The 21,514-nt window shown below is 43.7% G+C and overlaps 2 protein-coding genes across 4 annotated transcripts in view; one reads left to right on the forward strand and one right to left on the reverse strand.

Annotated features, from left to right (window-relative positions):
- XYLB (xylulokinase) overlaps window positions 1–21,514 on the forward strand; it is a 275,014-nt gene that overhangs the window by 54,609 nt on the left and 198,891 nt on the right. The window contains exon 1 of one of the 3 annotated variants that reach the window (XM_069729771.1): window positions 1,085–1,106. The exons of the other annotated variants lie outside the window; for them this stretch is intronic. The gene's annotated coding sequence lies outside the window, so the exon portion shown is untranslated. Of the gene's footprint in view, window positions 1–1,084; window positions 1,107–21,514 lie in introns of those variants that run through there. 3 annotated transcript variants of the gene reach the window in all.
- On the reverse strand, window positions 268–21,322 carry C6H9orf152 (chromosome 6 C9orf152 homolog). The gene is made up of 2 exons (XM_069729773.1): window positions 20,982–21,322; window positions 268–936 (listed from the first exon to the last, which is right to left on the reverse strand). Exons 1-2 carry the CDS (start codon window positions 21,217–21,219, stop codon window positions 410–412), a joined length of 765 nt encoding a protein of 254 aa, XP_069585874.1. The 5' UTR covers window positions 21,220–21,322; the 3' UTR covers window positions 268–409.

The raw sequence follows: 21,514 nt of genomic DNA on the forward strand, positions 1-21,514 counted from the left end.
ATAGTAGCTGATCTGCAGTACCCGACAGCAGCCACTAAACAGTGGCCATAGCTGTTTACATCCAGCCAAGAGGAGTTTTGACAGCTGACCGGTGGGGGCTCTGGGTGTTGGACCTCTACCGATGTGATATTGAGGACCTATCAACATCATTAATTTAAAAGTAGCGGATGAACCCTGTAAGGCGCAGTTTAGTAGAAGAAAGTGCCCCCGCTACATGTATTAGGATATCAGGTAGGTACTATAATGCTATGTACTCGCCCTAGTAACAGATGCTCTATAAACCTAGTAACAGACATTTTATTCATCAGTCCAAAGTCAACTATTCACTCCAGAAGTAAGGTGCAAGCAGATATGAAACTAGTTCGTATGAAGGTCACATTGCTGTTTGACGGATTTCCAAACATTGACTTTAATGTGTTACATATAAACCCAGCTTCCTGGCAGCTTCTGAAATGCGGGGATTTTTCTTCTGAGGGAAAGGATAGTAGACCAGTTTCTCTGTAGGAGAGCTCGGCCTGGAGGTCGGCAGTGAGCACTGACTCCACGATGCAAGAATCGGGTTCTTAAGGGAAGATTTCCTGCGGACACAGCTAACCGAGTGCTGGTCTCCATTCAGGTCCTTCATTGCCAGTGTCTTGGCACTGGGCGCTGGGACATTTATCGGCTCACTTTCTGAGCACAGGAGTCGATCAAACAGTACAGTTTTGTCTGGTGTGCTTGTCTCAAGAGCCGGCCGACTACTCAGCTGCACCATTCGATGAATATTCAGATGTGCGTGCCAAGTGCCATTTTTGTCCTTCAGATAGTTCTTGTCGGACAACTCTAGAGTCACCTTCTTAACAGGGATCTGGTCCTTAAAGGTCTTATGTTTTCTGACTCTCTCGTTGACTTGGACAGTGTTCACATCTGGTTCTCGTAAAATCAGTTCATTGTCACCTGCAAAAGAAATGTGAATTAAAAATAATTATTTTGTAATTGGATTTTTTTTTATTTTTCAAGATTTTTACTGTAATGGTGAACCAGCAAGGAACCAAAGTTCCTTACATCAGGAAATTACACCAAAATATTAGTGGTTATCCTGTCTTCCTGCTCCCTAAGTCTTAAAGGTAACCAGTCAGCACGTTTTTACATATGGAAGTAGTGGTATGGCTGTATAGGCACTTCTCCTTAAGGAAACATAATACCCTTTTTGTACAGATCCTATATGCCAGTCTGCCAGTCATGAGGATTCAGGTGTAGAAACTAATGCAAATTAGGCTGGAAGTGCTCTGGGGTGTGTCGTTGCACTTGGAGTACTTCTTTCAAGTGCATTGACGCGCCCCCAGTGCACATCCAGCCTGATTTTCACATGACTTCCAGAATAGATTTCTCATGACTAGCACATCACATTACTACAAAAATAACCTATAATGTGTATTGGCCGACAAGCATTTATATAACCTGCCAATGTGCCTACAGAGGTTCCCACTTGGCTTAGTGGTTAGCCTTCAGCTCGGGGGTCCAGAATTCAAATTTGCAGAGGTTTATCTGCATGGAGTTTGTGCTTCCAGAATTTGCTTTGGTCTCTTTTCATTACAAAAAAAAGCCCCATACTAATTGGTTAATTTGTAACTTTGTGAGGACACGGACTGATGTGAAGGATGACATTCTCTACAGTGCCGTGGAATATGTCGGTGCCATTTAAATGATTACAGTAGTAAATGATATTTAATGTGTGTTAAAGCTATTAGCGCTCCTTTTCTTTTGTCCAGGTTTCTCTTTGTAGCATGGGGGTTAATTGAACACTGTTTACAAAGCCGCCTTGGCACATACAGGTTTATATGCAGTAATTTTGTACACGTGGCAGTGGGCTTTGTGTTTTGGAGGAAATCCAGTTTCTAGATTAAACAAGTCAAAGCTGATGTGTCTCTAGGTGCTGTACAGTGCACTGCTGTTCACAATGCCAACGCAAGACTCAAAGTATCCGGGACCATTTTATAAACCAGGAGTTACTGAACTATACATACACACACAATATATATATATATATATATATATATATATATATATATATATATATATATATATATATATATATATATATATATGGGGCGATCCAAAAGTAATGATCGGTTATTTCTATTGGACACAGAAATTAAAATAAAATGTTTTCTTCTCTCTTAGGTACCCACTAGTCCAGGAAAAAAAAAATTACTTAAATAGACCACGATTCCCGGGAGCTACATTCATTTGAATATGAACTGCCGAGGAGTGAACATCAAAATGGAAAAAAACGAGCTCAGAGCTGTCATCAAATACCTCTGCTTGAAAAAAATGACTACCAAAGACATACACAGCGACTTGGTGGAAACATTGGGGGACTCTTCTCCTCCATATTCCACAGTTGCACGCTGGGCCAAGGAATTTAAGCTGGGAAGAACATCGACGGAAGATGAACATCGTCAAGGACGCCCATCCACGTCCCTCAATGAAGAAAACGTGAAAAAAGTTGAAGAAGTTGTATTGGCAGATCGAAGAGTGACTATCAGGCATGTAGCTGAGGTCCCATGGATCTCATATGGCAGTATTCAAAGAATCCTTGCAAAAGAATTGCATATGAGAAAGGTCTCCGCGCGTTGGGTGCCAAAAATGTTAACTGACGAGCAAAAGAAGAAACGAGTTGACATTTCAATAGCAAATCTCGAAAAGTTCCAAGCAGACAAGGAAAATTTTTTGTCACGTTTTTTGACCATGGACGAGACCTGGATCCACCACTTTGATCCCGAAACTAAACAACAATCGATGACATGGAAACGAGCCGACGAACCGACGCCGAAGAAATTCAAAGTGTCAAGCTCAGCAGGGAAGGGAATGGCGTCCGTTTTTTGGGACGCTGAAGGAATTATTATGGTGTTCTATTTGGAGAAGGGAGCCACTATTACGGGCTCCTACTACGCAGAACAAATAAGAAGATTGCGGGAGGCTATCAAGGAGAAAAGGCGCGGCAAACTGCGGGCTGGAGTGTTGTTTCACCAAGATAACGCGCCGGCTCACAAAGCTGCTGTTACCATGGCTACCATTCAAGAAGCGGGCTTTGAACGGGTGTAACACCCCCCTATTCACCAGATCTAGCCCCCAGTGACTTCTTTATCTTTCCTCGGCTCAAGGAACACCTCCGGGGCAAGAAATTTGACGACAATAGCGACGTGATAACCGCTGTTGGGGATTTTTTTGAGGGTCAAGATCAAGAATTTTTTTTGAAGGGAATTCTAAGTTTAGAAAAGAGATGGACTAAATGTATAGACTTGTTAGGAGACTATGTAGAAAAATAAATTAATTTTTTGAATATATTCATTGTGTTTAGTATTGATTATCATTACTTTTGGATCGCCCCTCGTGTGTGTATATATATACCGTATATATATAATATATCTGCATATAAACCTGTATGTGACAAGGCGGCTTTGCAGACAGTGATATATATTGAAGGAAACGTATTGAAGTCTGAGAAAGTTGAAAGAAGCTGGTACGGTTAATCTAGTCAGAACAGTTCTGTTGCACGCCTTATTATAACTAGTGGCGATGAAATCAGTAAATATTCTCAAATGTAATAAAAATGAGCTGGGTGTGATTAATGTTGGCGCAGGAGTTTCTCCTCCGTGCAGGGTGTGCCGGATTCACCAATAAGACACACAATCTCTTGCTAAATCTGCCTTATGTCACATCTCCATCAGGACCTGCTCCTGTGACATCTTCTGGGGGCCGCCGCATTCATTCTGCGGGCAGTGCCGGTGATCCAAGAGACAGTGGAACCAGAAGCTCTGGAGGGAGCAGGCTCTGTCCAGTCATTTAGGTCAGGGCGGCTGGGATCTGCAGTACCATCCTGTCTGACAGTATGGGTGTGTGCTGTTCAGCTCCCTGCTCAGGCCAATTGAACAGCGCCGCACCCTACTTAAGCTTCCAGCTTACTGCTGAAAGCTGCCAGATACGGTCTTTCACTCCTCTGGTTTAGTCCTGTCTGATCAGCTCCTAGAAGTATTATTCCTTGTTTTCAGCTAGTCGTCTTAGGCCCAGGATGCTCAGTTTAAGGCCGGTGTTATACTTGCAAGTGTCTCGCATCAATACCGGCATTGCCGCTGGCAGTTCGGACCGGAGCGCTCAGCTGCATAGAAATACATGCAGCCGCACACTCCGGTCCCGAGTGCCGGCGGCAGTGCTGGGTATTGATGCGAGAGACTCGCGGGAGTTTCTGGCATTGCAGAAGCAAGTGTGACCCAGGCCTAGGTCCAGATCTCTGTACAGGGGTTAAATTGTGAAGGACAAGGCAACCCCTTGGATCTGATAATCGGAGTGGCTTGCGCTAAGCCTGTCCATGCTAGCCATTTTAGAATTGCCAGGTGACCACTGACAGAATCCTGTTACACTTGAACTACAAATAACAGAAAAGTGAAGAAAAAGGTGATTATGTGGGCTCACTGTGCTTACATCTTGTGCTAAATAGGCAATCTACAAAATGTATTTAAAGGGAACCTGTCACCCCCAAAATCGATGGTGAGGTAAGCTCACCATCATCAGGGGCTTATCTACAGCATTTTGTAATGCTGTAGATAAGCCGCTGATGTTACCTGAAAGAGGAGAAAAAGAGGTTAAATTATACTCACCCAGGGGCGATCCTGCTCCGATGGGTGTCTCAGGTCCGGAACAGCGCCTCCCATCTTCATTCCATGACTTCCTCTTCTGGTCTTCACGCCGCGGCTGTGGCGCAGGCGTACTTTGTCTGCCGTGTTGAGGGCAGAGCAAAGTACTGCAGTGCGCAGGCGCCGGAAAGGTCAGAGAGGCCCAGCGCCTGCGCACTGCAGTACTTTGCTCTGTCCTCAACACGGCAGACAAAGTACGCCTGCTCCGGAGCCGCATCGTAAAGACCAGGAGAGGACGTCATGGAATGAAGATAGGAGGCGCCGGTGTGGACCTGAGACACCCATTTGACCGGACCGCAGTGGGACCGACCCTGGGTGAGTATAATCTAACCTCTTTTTCGCCTCTTTCAGGTTACATTGGGGGCTTATCTACAGCATTACAGAATGCTGTAGATAAGCCCCTGATGACGGTGAGCTTACCTCGCCATCAATTTTGGGGGTGACAGGTTCCCTTTAAAAATTAAAAAAAATACTTGCCCTATAGTGCCAGCAACCAGACAGTTCTCTTCTGTCTAATCTGTTATCCACTGTCTGTTGTCAGTGTAATACGTCTTGTGACAAAGTCACTGGTAAAGTGCTGGAGGGGAGATATGTGTCTCTGCGCTTAATGGTGTCAGTGATATAAAGCCCAGAGATTTTCTTCCAACACACTAAGGGTGGTGCGGTTTTACAGCTAATTTGTATAATGGGTTGAGTTTTATGTGGACATCCATAGAGCCGGCAGGAGGATGTCCATCATATCTCCTCCCCAGGGTGTGGTCTGGGGCTTAAATAGCTGGCCTCTAGAGGAAGTAGTTATTCAGTGTCTGGAGAAGAACACTCCAGAGATGTGTATTTGGTTTGCTGATACCTGAGCGGTGGGTCTTGCTAACCCAGAGTGGGCTGATTCTCGCTAATACAAGGACTGTGCCTAGTGCTACCATTTTGTTTTGTTTTGCCCAGAGGACCATGTTTACTTTGTGCTCCACTTTGGTTTATGCCGCATCTAATAAACCAAGGACATTCCTAAAGTTACAGTGTGCCTGTGTCTACCTCCAAGTACAGCTGAGTGAGCCGATCTACCACATTCTCTAGTAGTAGAGATACTGTTCGGCAAGAGGGAATGGGTCTGTTTGTCTTTATTCCTGCTCTGCTGTCTGTTAAATTGCTTACAAGCATACTAGTGAGGCAGAGCAGGCAAGCAAGTGGGCAATAGCAGGTGCAATGCATGCTGGAAAGTGAAGAAAAGAAAGTTCCAACATCTATAGTGCTGGAGGAATGTTGCTAGAAAGAGAAACACCCAATAAATAAGAGTGAATGGCAGGTTACAGAGCATGAAACATGTACAGTTCTTGGACATACTAGCAAGAGATGTGCAACAAAAGCAGTTGCACAATATGTGCTACAATTTGCATCTTGTAAGACTACTGCATCGTAAAGAAATGGTGAGCAGGTTCAGATGGATCCTGGCAGACGCAATAGCAGATCTCTGCACCATTGAGTTCTGACAAGATGAGCTTCTGCACTTGGCCAAGTTCACTTTTCCATTTAAACTTTCTGGTGTTTGGTCTGTTGGAGGAACAGACAAGACGGAGTTAAAGGGAACCTGTCACCCCGAAAATCGCGGGTGAGGTAATCCCACCAGCATCAGGGGCTTATCTACAGCATTCTGTAATGCTGTAGATAAGCCCCCGATGTTACCTGAAAAAGGAGAAAAAGACGTTATATTATACTCACCCAGGGGCGGTCCCGCTGCTGGTCAGGTCGGATGGGCGTCTCCGGTCCGCTGCGGAGCCTCCTATCTTCTTTCCATGACGTTCTCTTCTGATCTTCAGCCACGGCTCCGGCGCAGGCGTACTTTGCTCTGCCCTGTCGAGGGCAGACAAAGTACTGCAGTGCGCAGGCGCCGGCCCTCTGACCTTTCCGGCGCCTGCGCACTGCAGTACTATCCTCTGCCCTCAAGAGGGCAGAGCAAAGTACGCCTGCGCCGGAGCCATGGCTGAAGATCAGAAGAGGACGTCATGGAAAGAAGATAGGAGGCGCCGCAGCGGACCGGAGACGCCCATCCGACCTGACCAGCAGCGGGATCGCCCCTGGGTGAGTATAATCTAACGTCTTTTTCTCCTTTTTCAGGTAACATCGGGGGCTTATCTACAGCATTACAGAATGCTGTAGATAAGCCCCTGATGCCGGTGGGATTACCTCACCCGCGATTTTCGGGGTGACAGGTTCCCTTTAATGTGAGAAATGGATCTGTCCATAACTGAAGCCAACATAAGCTGAGGGGCCCCACTGATTATGGACACATCTGAGTTCTGTCATGCATCAGGTTTTACAACAGAATCGTTCTACATGCTGACTATTGTCTTCTGTTCTAAAAACTGACACAAAACTGAACCCAAATGAACTCCAGAATAATTCATGGAGACTTTCTGCTTTTCTTGTATCCATTATGCAACAGATGGGTCTTGCATGAGTTCCTTTTATCTGTTGCTCTAAGCAGACCACACAAATGCAATGTGCAAAATGGAAATGTGAACTTAGCCATATTAGTTGGTTGAAATTTTTCGCCTTAAAGGGAATCTGTTGGCAGGTTTTCACTATGTAATCTGACAACTGCCTGATGTAGGGACAGAGACCCTGATTCCAGCGATGCATCACTTGGTTTACTGGGTGCAGCAGTTATGATAAAGTCGCAGTTTTCTCTGCTGCAGATTTAGCAGAGCTCAGTTGTTGAGCCCAGTATAACCTTGCCTACATCACAGCTCTGTGAGTACATTGTATAGTGACAGCGGCCAATCAGTGCTGGAGGCAGGGTTGGACTAGGAGGCCCGAGACCAGTTGTCCTGTAGCGATAATCTCTTGCTAATAAAATACTGATTGTATTGAAACAGCAAAACACAGTCCTGTAAGTCACACATCACTGTAATCAGACTCTCTACCTGCTGACAGATTCAGTTTACCGTAATTTAGTTTTTGGTAAATGTAAAGTTTATTGGCCAGTGTAAATGCAACCCAAGTTTGTACTGTCTAAAAATGAGATAGGATTAGTAAATCAGCCCCAGAGACCTTGGTAGGGATCCAACCCAGGAACTCGGTGCTGCAACTAACAATGCTGACCATAGAGCCAAATAACAATTCTGCCAATATGGCATTGCAGATCCTACACAGAAGGGCACCACACTTATACTAGAGTAAAACGTATTTATTACTTCTGTTTAAAACATATATTCTATCATGTTAAAAAACATACATATTGTATACCGAGGAAATATCACACGCATGAGCGGACACATAGGGGTAGGGGTGTAATAGGAAACGGGATCATGTGATCAGTAAATAATGAATCCATGACTGTCCGCAAGGGACACAATAATATTGAACATAATCAAATGAATATAGATGCTTTCATTAAAGTTCATATCATCTGTAAATATCTAAGCACGTTATATATACGCTTACACATGATCTGTAATGTATTGAATAGTTACCCCAAACAACACTAAGGCTATGTGCACACGTCAGGATTCTTTGCAGAGATTTCTTGAACAAAACCGGACTTTTTCTGCAGGAAATCCGCATGCGTTTTTTGTGCAGATTTTTTGCGTTTTTTTCCCGGAGCTTCCCAATGCATTAAATAGCGGGAAATCCGCGAAAAATCCGCAAAATTAATGAACATGCTGCGTTTTTAAAAAAAATTGCGGATTGCATTCTATTAATAGGATGCTTAACCCCTTCCTGACCTTGGACGTACTATCCCGTCGAGGTGACCTGGGCCTATCTGACCCTCGACGGGATAGTACGTCATAGCGATCAGCCGCGCTCACGGGGGGAGCGCGGCCGAGCGCGGCCGATCGTGGCCGGGTGTCAGCTGCCTATCGCAGCTGACATCTGGCGCTATGTGCAAGGAGTGGTCACGGACCGCCCCCGGCACATTAACCCCCGGCACACCGCGATCAAACATGATCGCGGTGTGCCAGCGGTATAGGGAAGCATCGCACAGGGAGGGGGCTCCCTGCGGGCTTCCCCGAGACCCCCGCAGCAACGCAATGTGATCGCGTTGCTGCGAGGGTCTCTTACCTTTTTCACTGCAGCGGGCCCGGATCCAAAATGGCAGCGGCATCCGGGTCCTGCAGGGAGGGAGGTGGCTTCACAGAGCCTGCTCAGAGCAGGCACTGTGAAGCCTGGAGCTGTGCATGTCACATCGCTGATCTGACACACTGCACAGCAAATTGTCAGATCAGCAATCTTACACTATAACATGATGCCCCTTCCCCCTGGGGCAATGTTATAGTGTAAAAAAAAAATAAAATAATCCAATGTGTAAAAAAAATAAATAAAAAAAAATTCCAAAAAAATTCCCCCCCCAAAAAAATATTGTTCCTATAAACACATTTCTTTATCTAAATAAAAAAAAAACGATAAAAGTACACATATTTAGTATCGCCGCGTCCGTAACGACCCCACCTATAAAACTATATCACTAGTTAACCCCTTCAGTGAACACCGTAAAAAAAAAAAGGCAAAAAACAGTGCTTTATTCTCATATCGCCAAACAAAAAGTGGAATAACACGCGATCAAAAAGACGGATATAAATAACCATGGTACCACTAAAAACGACATCTTGTCCCGCAAAAAACAAGCTGCCACACAGCATCATCAGCAAAAAAATAAAAAAGTTATAGTCCTCAGAATAAAGCGATGCAAAAATAATTATTTTTTCTATAAAATAGTTTTTATCGTATAAAAGCGCCAAAACATAAAAAAATGATATAAATGAGGTGTCGCTGTAATCGTACTGACCCGAAGAATAAAACTGCTTTATCAATTTTACCAAACGCTGAACGGTATAAACACCTCCCCCAAAAGAAGTTCATGAATAGGTGGTTTTTGGTCATTCTGCCTCACAAAAATCGGAATAAAAAGCGATCAAAAAATATCACGTGCCCGAAAATGTTACCAATAAAAACGTCAACTCGTCCCGCAAAAAACAAGACCTAACATGACTCTGTGGACTCAAATATGAAAAAAGTATAGCTCTCAAAATGTGGTAACTCAAAAAATATCTTTTTTGCAATAAAAAGTGTCTTTCAGTGTGTGACGGCTGCCAATCATAAAAATCCGCTAAATAACCCGCTATAAAAGTAAATCAAACCCCCCTTCATCACCCCCTTAGTTAGGGAAAAATAAAAAAAATTAAAAAAATGTATTTATTTCCATTTTCCCATTAGGGTTAGGGTTGGGGCTAGGGTTAGGGCTAGGGTTAGGGTTGGGGCTAGGGTTAAGGCTACAGTTAGGGTTGGGGCTAAATTTAGGGTTAGTGTTTAGATTACATTTACGGTTGGGATTAGGGTTAGGGGTGTGTCTGGGTTAGGGGTGTGGTTAGGGTTACCGTTGGGATTAGGTTTAGCGGTGTGTTTGCATTAGGGTTTCAGTTATAATTGGGGGGTTTCCACTGTTTAGACACATCAGGGGCTCTCCAAATGCGACATGGCGTCCGATCTCAATTCCAGCCAATTCTGCGTTGAAAAAGTAAAACTGTGCTTCTTCCCTTCCAAGCTCTTCCGTGTGCCCAAACACGGGTTTACCCCAACATATGGGGTATCAGCGTACTCAGGACAAATTGGACAACAACTTTTGGGGTCCAATTTCTCCTGCTACCCTTGGGAAAATACAAAACTGGGGGCTAAAAAATAATTTATGTGGCAAAAAAAAAAGAATATTTAATTTTCACGGCTCTGCGTTATAAACTGTAGTGAAACACTTGGGGATTCAAAGTTCTCACAACACATCTAGATAAGTTCCTTGGGGGGTCTAATTTCCAATATAGGGTCACTTGTGGGGGGTTTCTACTGTTTAGGTACATTAGGGATTCTGCAAACGCAATGTGACGCCTGCAGACCAATCCATCTAAGTCTGCATTCCAAATGATGCTCCTTCCGCTCCGAGCTCTGCCATGCGCTCAAACGGTGGTTCCCCCCCACATATGGGGTATCAGCGTACTCAGGACAAATTGGACAACAACCTTCGGGGTCCAATTTCTCCTGTTACACTCGGCAAAATACAAAACTGGGGGCTAAAAAATAATTTTTGTGGGAAAAAATTTTTGTTTTATTTTTGTGGCTCTGCATTATAAACTTCTGTGAAGCCCTTGGTGAGTCAAAGTGCTCACCACACCTCTAGATAAGTTCCTTAGGGGGTCTACTTTCCAAAATGGTGTCACTTGTGGGGGGTTTCAATGTTTAGGCACATCAGTGGCTCTCCAAATGCAACATGGCGTCCCATCTCAATTCCTGTCAATTTTGCATTGAAAAGTCAAACGGCGCTCATTCCCTTCCGAGCTCTCCCATGCGCCCAAACAGTGGTTTACCTCCACATATGGGGTTTCAACGTACTCAGGACAAATTGTACAACAACTTTTGGGGTCCAATTTCTTCTCTTACCCTTGGGAAAATAAAAAATTGGGTGCAAAAAGATGGTTTTTGTGAAAAAATATGATTTTTTATTTTTACGGTTCTGCATTATAAACTTCTGTGAAGCACTTGGTGGGTCAAAGTGCTCACCACACCTCTAGATAAGTTCCTTAGGGGGTCTACTTTCCAAAATGGTGTCACTTGTGGGGGGTTTCAATGTTTAGGTACATCAGTGGCTCTCCAAACGCAACATGGCGTCCCATCTCAATTCCTGTAAATTTTGCATTGAAAAGTTAAATTGCCCTCCTTCGCTTCCGAGCTCTGTCATGCGCCCAAACAGTGGTTTACCCCCACATGTGGGGTATCGGCGTACTCAGGACAAATTGTACAACAACCGTTGGGGTCCATTTTTTCCTGTTACCCTTGGTAAAATAAAACAAATTGGACCTGAAGTAAATTTTTTGTGAAAAAAAGTTAAATGTTCATTTTTATTTAAACATTCCAAAAATTCCTGTGAAACAGCTGAAGGGTTAATAAACTTCTTGAATGTGGTTTTGAGCACCTTGAGGGGTGCAGTTTTTAGAATGGTGTCAAACTTGGGTATTTTCTATCATATAGACCCCTCAAAATGACTTCAAATGAGATGTGGTCCCTAAAAAAAATGGTGTTGTAAAAATGAGAAATTGCTGGTCAATTTTTAACCCTTATAACTCCCTAACAAAAAAAAATTTTGGTTCCAAAATTGTGCTGATGTAAAGTAGACATGTGGGAAATATTACTTATTAAGTATTTTGTGTGACATATCTCTGTGATTTAATTGCATAAAAATTCAAAGTTGGAAAATTGTGAAATTTTCGCCAAATTTCCATTTTTTCACAAATAAACGCAGGTAATATCAAAGAAATTTTACCACTATCATGAAGTACAATATGTCACGAGAAAATAATGTCAGAATCACCGGGATCCATTGAAGCGTTCCAGAGTTATAACCTCATAAAGGGACAGTGGTCAGAATTGTAAAAATTGGCCTGGTCATTAACGTGCAAACCACCCTTGGGGGTAAAGGGGTTAATGGATGCGGTTTTTTCTCAGTTTTATCGCACTTTTATAGCAAAAAAACATGAAAAATTTGGAACGTGTGCACACAGCCTAAAGATGCCCGCTCCCCAATGTGCGTTTCGCACACTACTTTCTCTTCTTTTTTTGTCAGCTCGGGTATGTGATATTTCCCCACTATACATATACGTATGTTTGTTTTTTTTTAACATGGAATATATGTTTTAAACAAATGTAATATATTACGGTAGATATTATACTCTTGTATAAATTTGCTGCCTTTCTGTGCTGGATCTAGGATTTATTGGTACACACCTGTTTATCTTTTTTTGTGGATCTGTTTTCCAGTATTATGCATTGCTGACTACAGTTTATATTTGTGGCTGGGGTTATTTATGTAAGATAAGAGACACACCCAGCAGATACAGGGCTGTGTACAACACTCCCGTCTTCAGACAGATTAAACAGTTAATCAGAGGTGTCTGATAGGGGCAAGTAACTCAGATGGAGGGAACATTTTGCCAAATCAAACTTCCAAGTTCCTGAGTGCTGCCTACTCCTCAGGTATAGCGATAAATGAAATAATGGAGCATTGTGTAGAAAATAAACCAAAGGCAGCATTGCAGGGTTGTGGGTCATACAGATGGTTCACAGACCGGTATGGCACCATGTCAACTCCTCAGAAGTTATAGTCCGAGATAAGAGCCCCATTGCATCATTATCGGCTCCTTGAGAAGCTCACTTAAGTGTTCTTTCGCTTTACTTTTTTTTCTGTAGTTTGCAAAAGGTATAAACTACCCTAATAATTACGCTAACTATACTTGTCGCATATACAGTATACTAGATGGTGGCCCGATTCTAACACATCGGGTATTCTAGAATATGTATGTATGTATATAGCAGCCACATAGTATATAGTACAGGCCACGTAGTATATAGGAGTACTACGTGACCTGTGGTATATACCATGTGGCTGCTATATACATACATACATATTGTAGAATACCCGATGCGTTAATATAGGCCACGCAGTTAATAACACAGCCCACGTAGTGTATAACACAGCCCATACAGTATATAGCAGCCACGCAGTATATAGCACAGCCCACGTAGTCTGTAACACTGGCCACCTAATATATAACACAGCCCACACAGTATATAGCAGCCACGCAGTATATAACAGCCACGCAGTATATGACACAGCCCACGTAGTATGTAACACTGGCCACGTAATATATAACACAGCCCACGTAATATATAGCACAGCCCACATAGTATCTAACAGTGGCCATGTAGTATATAGCACGCAGTATAGAACACCGCCATGTAGTATATAACACTGCCCACGTAGTATATAGCATCCATGTAGTATATAACGCAGCCCACACAGTATATAACACAGCCCACATAGTATCTAACACTGGCCAGGTAGTATATAGCAGCCACGCGGTATCTAACACAGCCCACGTAGTATTTAGCAGTGTGGGCACCATATCCCTTTTAAACAAAATAATTAAAATAAAAAATAGTTATATACTCACCCGCCGGTGGGATCCAGCGTAGATCCAGCGAACCTCTGGCGACGCGCGCGCGACTGCCGCCATCTTGCGTTCCCAGGATGCATTGCAAAATTACCCAGATCACTTAGCGGTCTCGCGAGACCGCTAAGTCTTCTGGGTAATTTTGCAATGCATCTCTGGGACCGGAAGCTGGCGGCAGGCGCGAGCGCATTGTCGGACTACAAAAGATGAGAATAGCAGGTTTTTTTGTTTTTTTAAAATTATTTTTAACATTAGATCTTTTTACTATTGATGCTGCATAGGCATAGACAGCATCAATAGTAAAAACTTGGTCACACAGGGTTAATAGCGGCGGTAACGGAGTGAGTTACCTGCGGCATAACGCGGTCCGTTACCGCTGGCATTAACCCTGTGTGAGCGGTGACTGGAGGGGAGTATGGAGCGGGCACTGACTGCGGGGAGTATGGAGCAGGCGCCGGGCACTGACTGCGGGGAGTATGGAGCGGACACTGACTGCGGGGAGTATGGAGCGGGCGGCGGGCACTGACTACAGGGAGTATGAAGCGGGCATTGACTGCAGGGAGTATGGAGCGGGCACTGACTGCGGGGAGTATGGAGCGGGCACTGACTGCGGGGAGTATGGAGTGGGCACTGACTGCGGGGAGTATGGAGGGGGCTTCGGGCACTGACTGCGGGGAGTATGGAGAGGGCACTGACTGCAGGGAGTATGGAGGGACTTATCGGACTGTGGCAGTCGCTGGTTGGTCGCGGCAGCCATGACAGGCAGCTGGCGAGACCAATCAGTGACTTGGATTTCCAAGACAGACAGAGGCCGCGACCAATGAATATCCGTGACAGATAGAAAGACAGAAGGACAGACGGAATTGTCCCTTAGACAATTATATAGTAGATATTCCCACATTATATGCACATGTTTTTTTGTGGGAGTCAGTGGACAATGTATGAATATGAATTTGTCATCCTATTGTATAAGTTGGACTACAAACAGCAGTAACAAAGTTTTATTTTTGCCAATTGTGAGCTCTTTAATATGGTTCTTTACTTTCGAGTAGCTTACAATAGTGATGATCGAATTGAATTTGAGACGAATTTTATGAAATTTGCAGGTTCTTGTGAATTCAAACAATATGTGATTTTATTCTCGCAAAATCACAAAAACATGCCTGCCACCCATTTTACATGTTGCGAAAGATTGCCTCAGTCACAGAAGGCTGACCTGACCTCAGACGCAATGGAGCGGGCCACCCTATAATGCCTTGCAGCTATCAGATCACATGGTTTAGCGCAGCCAATCAAGGAAAAGAAGTAGCCTTTAAAAAAGCCAAGGCAGGCAATGCAGCAGCTTTTTTAGGGTGACTTAGAATGCTGAGAGGATATCAGAGCTCACAACTTGACAATAGAGATAGGGAGAAAAAGTCCTAAAATATTGAACAAATACTCTAGACCGTAATATGTTCTATAAGTGCAGCTTTGAGGATGACGAGTGTAGTAGTCTCCGAATATAACACAAATTCAATTACGGTAATATGGAAAGAGCAAGATAGAGGAAGTGCCAGCAGCAATGACAGCTTTAGTGTCCTTGATCAGTGATACGATGTAGTGGATGTAATGCTAATTCTGGTGCCCCTGTATGGTTCCCCTTCCTCCTCCATGCAGGGACGCCGACATACTCATTGCCGCAGCCACTCGGTCACCCCACTGTCTCTCGACAAGTCTCCCTGCCTCCTGCTGTCTGTACACACTGCACAGACTTCCCTGTGGCACAGCTAGTGTGTACGCGCATCCCTACTCTTAAAGGGGCAGCACACATAGTTTGAAAATGCCTCTATCTAATAGCTGGAAGACATCTTATATAATAGGCATCCTCCCCAATAGGGAGGAGCCTGAGCAACCCCTATAGTACCCAAAGCTGCACCTGTCGGTCCTTGAACCCTAAAGCTGCACCTGACGGTCACTGAACCGTGAAGCTGCACCTGTCGGTACCTAAACCCTTAGAAGTAGCACTTACAGTACCTGAACCCTGTAACTGTTCTGTCTGTACTTGTACCTGCACCTGTGTCAGTCCTGTTTAATGTTCCGAAGTCCGTATTGTCAGAGCCTGTTACAGTATCCAAAACCAGCCCCGTCTGTGACTTCATGTCAGTGTCCATTCTATCAGCTCACTCAGAACCTGAGTAGTCTGAAAGACCAAATACTGCCTGTCAGTGACTCCGAGTCCTTATCGGTGTTTGCGAGCCTGAGCAGCCGGAGTACTGGGGACTGCCTAGGAGTGGTACCTGGCGGCTAACTGTAGCTCAAGCCTGACTCAACCATCAGGGCGCTCCAGTGAAAACCAGGTAGCTGCTTAGCCACGCCAGTCCTAGGTAAGCCCGGCCCTGCGGCATAGTGGGTTCACGAACCATGTGCGCCACCTGCGAGCATGATAGTGGCATCTGTCCTGCTGTATTTGACTTACAATTAAAAAATATATTCTTCATTTTTAATGCACTAGATAGCAGAAGCAAGAGAGCACAATATTTTTTTCCCAGGAAGAAAAAATCTGAAATCCGCGTCAGTCAGAGATGTTGTTATTGCTTGTCACAGGAGACTACGGAGTTTTCGCATTTTTGTGTGAAAATATTTGTGACGAGTAAGATTAATTGTTTTCTAAAGATGCAAAGCAAAGTTCCCTAAAATCCATAAACTTAGCTACAGCTGTCTACAAAACAAAGTGTACATGTCGCAAACCATTTTTCTCATCTATTCGTACATGCCTGCTACACCAATACGGCACTCTGTTGCACCTGGTAGCTTTTTAGTTGTGTACCTTTGTACTTTACTTTGTCATTTTTGGGAAGGGGGTTGAAAAAAAAAATAGAAAAAAATGTAGACATACTGTATGTTTGTGCATGTCTGTTTTGCACATCGGTTTTCCTAGTCCAATTTTTACAACTGTACACTCCAAACCTATACTGCAACCTGCTGCCACATTTTGCTTTCTGTACATTTATCTATCGACCTAGCATATGTTATTACATCCTTTTCGGAAAGGGTTGAATTATTGGTGTTGAAAATATCATCAAAGTTTAATTGTCGTATTACACACAATGTATGGTAAAATAAAAAGTGGCAATGGACAATTCATACGTTGCGTGCATTGAAAAACCTTATCTAGCGGCGGCGATGTTCGCAACGGTGTTTACAGCCGCTCATGTCATTGCAAAGTAGGGAAGTCGCACATTTCACCCTTCACTTTGCAAAGGGTGAAATTCACACCTACAGCTGATATCAATTTACTCTTCAAATCTATTTCACAGGATGTGCATAAGCTTTGTTGGAACGATGCACTACAGGTGCAGGCGCTGTAAAACGCGGTGGATTTTTAACTGTGTATTTGCTCTCTGGGAACTTAGCAATATGCATAAGCTGCACATAAGTATGTTTGGAAATATATACTGGCTACTTCCTTAGGTTGATGTAATAAATATCTAGATTTCCTGAAGAATGTATTTCTGTTTAAATCTTGCATTTCATGTGCTAAGTGTAACATGTCAGTATGCTAGCCAAAGCGGTGACTTTGTGCCCGGAGTAGGAGCGGATCATAGATGCTTTGCTTACCTTACAATTAACTTTCAAGAGTGATTATAAGCTTTTACTGAATCTTCTTATGACTGTTACCCTTTTGGCTTGAATTTAGCTTTATCCAGGACTTTGTGAAACGTAAACATTGCCATTTATTTTGCTGCTGTAAGGCTGCATTAACACCGGCTGATCGTGGCCGTTTAGCAACATGTAAGCTGTTTGGTGGTCGTTTAATGGCGTTCTTAGACAGGCTAACTTCACTTCCATGTGCACAGATTGACTGTTAATACAATTGTTATGTGCACAGTGTTCTTTTCAGCATATGTTATGTTAACACAGGATAATGTGCTGCCGATAAAGACAATTTCTAAGCTATCGTAAAGATCATTTCACCTGACGATCAAGCATTTTGATTGTTCATCCGGTGACTGTTTAGACAGTGTTCCTGGGAATGCTCATTTCCTATCTCCCTGTATAAAAGCAGTCAAAGTAACTTGATTTAAGAAAATATAAATAAGCCTAAATGGGATTTGCAGGACTTTGGCAATTTTTCCATATGGACCTAAGAACTTACAGGCAGGTACTTGCTAACTACCTGCCTGTTATGCCCAGGGCCGATCTCTGCCAGCCCAGAACGGTCACCGATCACTGCTGATGGCGATTCTACGATTTCCCATGACGTTATACTGACAAAGCAGCTTCTTCTAATGCTCTGTTGATGGGGCATCTCTGCCGATGTCATGCTGATTGACACATGGCTCCCTGCTGCCAATCGGCATGATGTCAGTAATGCCCCATCGAAAGAGCAAACCTGAAGAGAAGAGCTGCTCTGTTGATCTAAGGTGAAATGAAGCCGGGCAAACTCTGAGCCGGTAGAGATTGACACTGGACAAAACAAGTAGGTCGTTGGCAGCTACCTGCCTGTAAGTTTTCATAGAGAAAAATAAGCAAAGTCACGAATAGCCCCTTTAAAGTTATTTTTTGCCTTTTTTCTTTAAATAAGTGATATTCATATAGAAAAAGATTGTAAAATGTCACCTTATGGAACAACCATTGGACCAATTCACAGATTTATCAGAGGGTTGTACGAGATTAAAAAAAGCATAGTTACCTTCTTCCCCCGTGTGGGGCAGTATAAGGCAGGAGAGCTGTAAATACTCCATTTACTGCCCAATGATTGAGGATATATTCTTAACACGCAAACATGTAGGCACTTACCGTAAGTGGACTCATTGAGTTATTTATGGACTGTAGAACCTAACACCGGTTACCTTACTGGTCACCCAATGAGCCGCGAGGTGATAATGCTTTATTTGGCCTTAGGAATGACTGAATGTTGGCTGCCCACAGCAGGGGCTAGTATAGCAAGTGGAATAAGCCCAGTTTGATTTGTGTGGTTACTCCAATGCCAAGCACCACCGTGATTGGTGGGTGCAGCAGTCATGAGAAGATAGAAGAAAAGGTTTGACATCAATAGTGGAGAGATTGTCGGTATGTCTATCTGGTTTCTATTGGAGCTGCAGTTGCCCTTTAAGTTAGGGTGCATTTATCATGATCCAGCATTCCTAGGAGTGCTCGTTTCCAATAATCACCTAGTGTAAATAGCCTGCCAATCACCTGACAAATGAGCAAAATGCTCGTTCTTTGGGTGAAATGATTTTTAGCCTTGTTTAAAAATCCTCATTCTCGGCAGCATATTGTCTTTTGTAAACAGCACATGTGCTGCCGAGAACGATATCTGACTATGCACATAAAACTATTGTATTACCAATCGTTCTGTGTGTATGTGCAGTCAGCCTGTGTAAACAGGCTGTTAAACAAATGCCGACTGGTACAAGGTAAGTTTATTCTGTGAGTTGTCTAGTGATAAAATACAGCCTTAAAACAATCCAAAAACCAAGGCATCATATGTCTTCTTTCAAATCACTTTATTACAATTGTTGTACACAGAAATTTCATATGCGACGTTTCGGCCATGCAGGGCCTTTATCAAGCCATAAATGTAAGAGGTGCGGATTGATAATGCCCCTGCCTGGCTGAAATGTCGCATGTGAAATTTTTGTGAACAAAAATTCTAACTGGTAATTCTAAGGAGAACGTCTGGTGCCTTGGTTCCATGATTGTTCTATATTGCTACAGTCATTGTGTAGAGTTGCACCAAGACTGCACGTATTACAGAGTGGTGCATGGGATACACCAAGTGCAAGTGTAAATACAGCCTGAAACCTATTCCACCTGGAGGAGCGGAGGCCCGTGCAGGCTTGGATACCTGGATCCATAGTGGATTGGAAACCAGGAGAAGTTTGCCTTCTAAGGATTGTCGGTGGCTGGAGAGTGGGAGACATAACTTGGACCATGTGGAAATCGTAACAGCTGTGTACCTTTTCATCCTTCCACCTCCAGTCCTCTGCACTAGGTTTGAGCATCCTCACCACCCCAGTTTTTCTTCTATATATACTGACTTGACTTCAATAGTGGAGTCATATCAGGCGGTTGCAAAGTTATCAACAATGGACAGAAAAGGGGTGTTAAGTTCTGCCCAGAAATGTACCAAATCTGCCACGAATCACTTACAAATGACCACCAACTTGCGACATTGTCCACCCCTTTTTGACTGGTGTCAGCCATGAATTTGCTGGGATCGCATCTGAAAAATTGAGACCGCCTCAACAAATTCAGGACTGTTGGCAATATGTGATTGTGGCCCCCAACCGCTGGCTGAAGTGGTCTTATTCCTTTAGTAAGGCCATCACCGTTATAGCTAGAGCATAATCGGTAAGGTAAGTAGCTGGAATATGCAAACTGTTTTACAGGACTTTAGAAGATGCACCACACAAGGCACTCCTCAGAGGCCAGGATTTCAGTGGTCCTAAGGTCCATCAAGAAGCGCAAACTGTCTAAAAAGAAACCTCCTTTAATTTTTGCATCAATCAGATCTCTTAAAATATCCAGGTTAAGGGATGGTTTTGTCCCCCTTAGACAGAAAAGTCTACTGGATCAAATCCAGATAATGGGACAATTGCAGTTTGTCATGTGTAATAAAGGAAAGTGGGCTATTGTGGCCCAGGTGAGACATTCCCCTATGTGTGGGCTAATATACAGTTTATAGCGATATCGTCATGTGTAGCTTCATACGACTAAAGAAAGAACTTTCATATGCACCTAAAAGAGTTAGTTCATCACAGCTCCTTTCCATATGTGAGTATCATAAGAGGTCCCCAGCTTTGGATTCCCCGTTTTATGAGTCTTGTCCCTGTACATAGGAATGACCAGAATTTAATATTTTCCTTAAAGGGGCTCCCAGTTCATCACTTGGAGTTTCTGGAGTTTCGATCATTTGATCACCTGGCCGGTGTGCCCATACGGAGACAACACCTTTTAACTCCTTCAGCGATTATGATGTACAGAATAAATAATTCACCTCTTCTGCATCTGGACTTAAAAAGGATAGCCTATATCTGTGCCCGTTCTACCATAATCTGGGCTTATGTTAGAAAGCGTCAGCTCATACAGTGCACGGCGCAGCTAACTTTTATACGGGGGCTATGGACCGTCTTTAGGGAATATGGGAAGTTACATATCGATTTCAATATGGTGCAATATGTGACGACTAGCCAACATTTATTCCACAAGCGACTTTGGTGACGACTGTAGAAGTTGTGAGATGCACAATCCCTGCATTGGATCAGTACTCGCCTCTTACAGATCTCACGTCTCCAGCCTCACAGTTCAGAGAACACACAGCCCCACGTACCTGGTTTGAAGACAATGATGTGTGTCCGCAGCTTTTGCTTCTCCTTGATGCCATTGTACTGCTCCTCAAGACGATGAATGTCCATTTTGCTGAGCTTCCTGGTTCCGTCAGCAGGTTCCTTGTCAGCGTGAGTCACTAGTAATATCTCGCTCATATGTTTATACGCCTTTAACATCTGTTCCCACAGTGGGAACTGCTCCCAGCAGCCGCAGCACACCGCCATCTCTCCCTCACCCATCGAATGAAGTTCAATACCAGCCGGCAATTAACTTTACAAACTTGAACGGATGGAGGCTGCGTCCTCGCTGCCTGGACGACTAGGACTTCTCTACTGGAGGATGATAATTTGCTACACGTATTTCAGGTTGTCCTGGATGTCTTGGTTCACAGTAAATGATAAGTACTGCACACACAGATTATTGACTTAAGGTAGTACTGAAATCGAAGCCAAGGGATCCTACTGGGACATAATGCAGCCAGCAGAGAAAACACGCAGAGTATAAAAGGAGCCTTAAGGGGAGTGTGACATCAGG

The sequence above is a fragment of the Ranitomeya imitator genome, chromosome 6 (assembly GCF_032444005.1).
Source record: "Ranitomeya imitator isolate aRanImi1 chromosome 6, aRanImi1.pri, whole genome shotgun sequence".
Taxonomy (NCBI): Eukaryota; Metazoa; Chordata; class Amphibia; order Anura; family Dendrobatidae; genus Ranitomeya; species Ranitomeya imitator.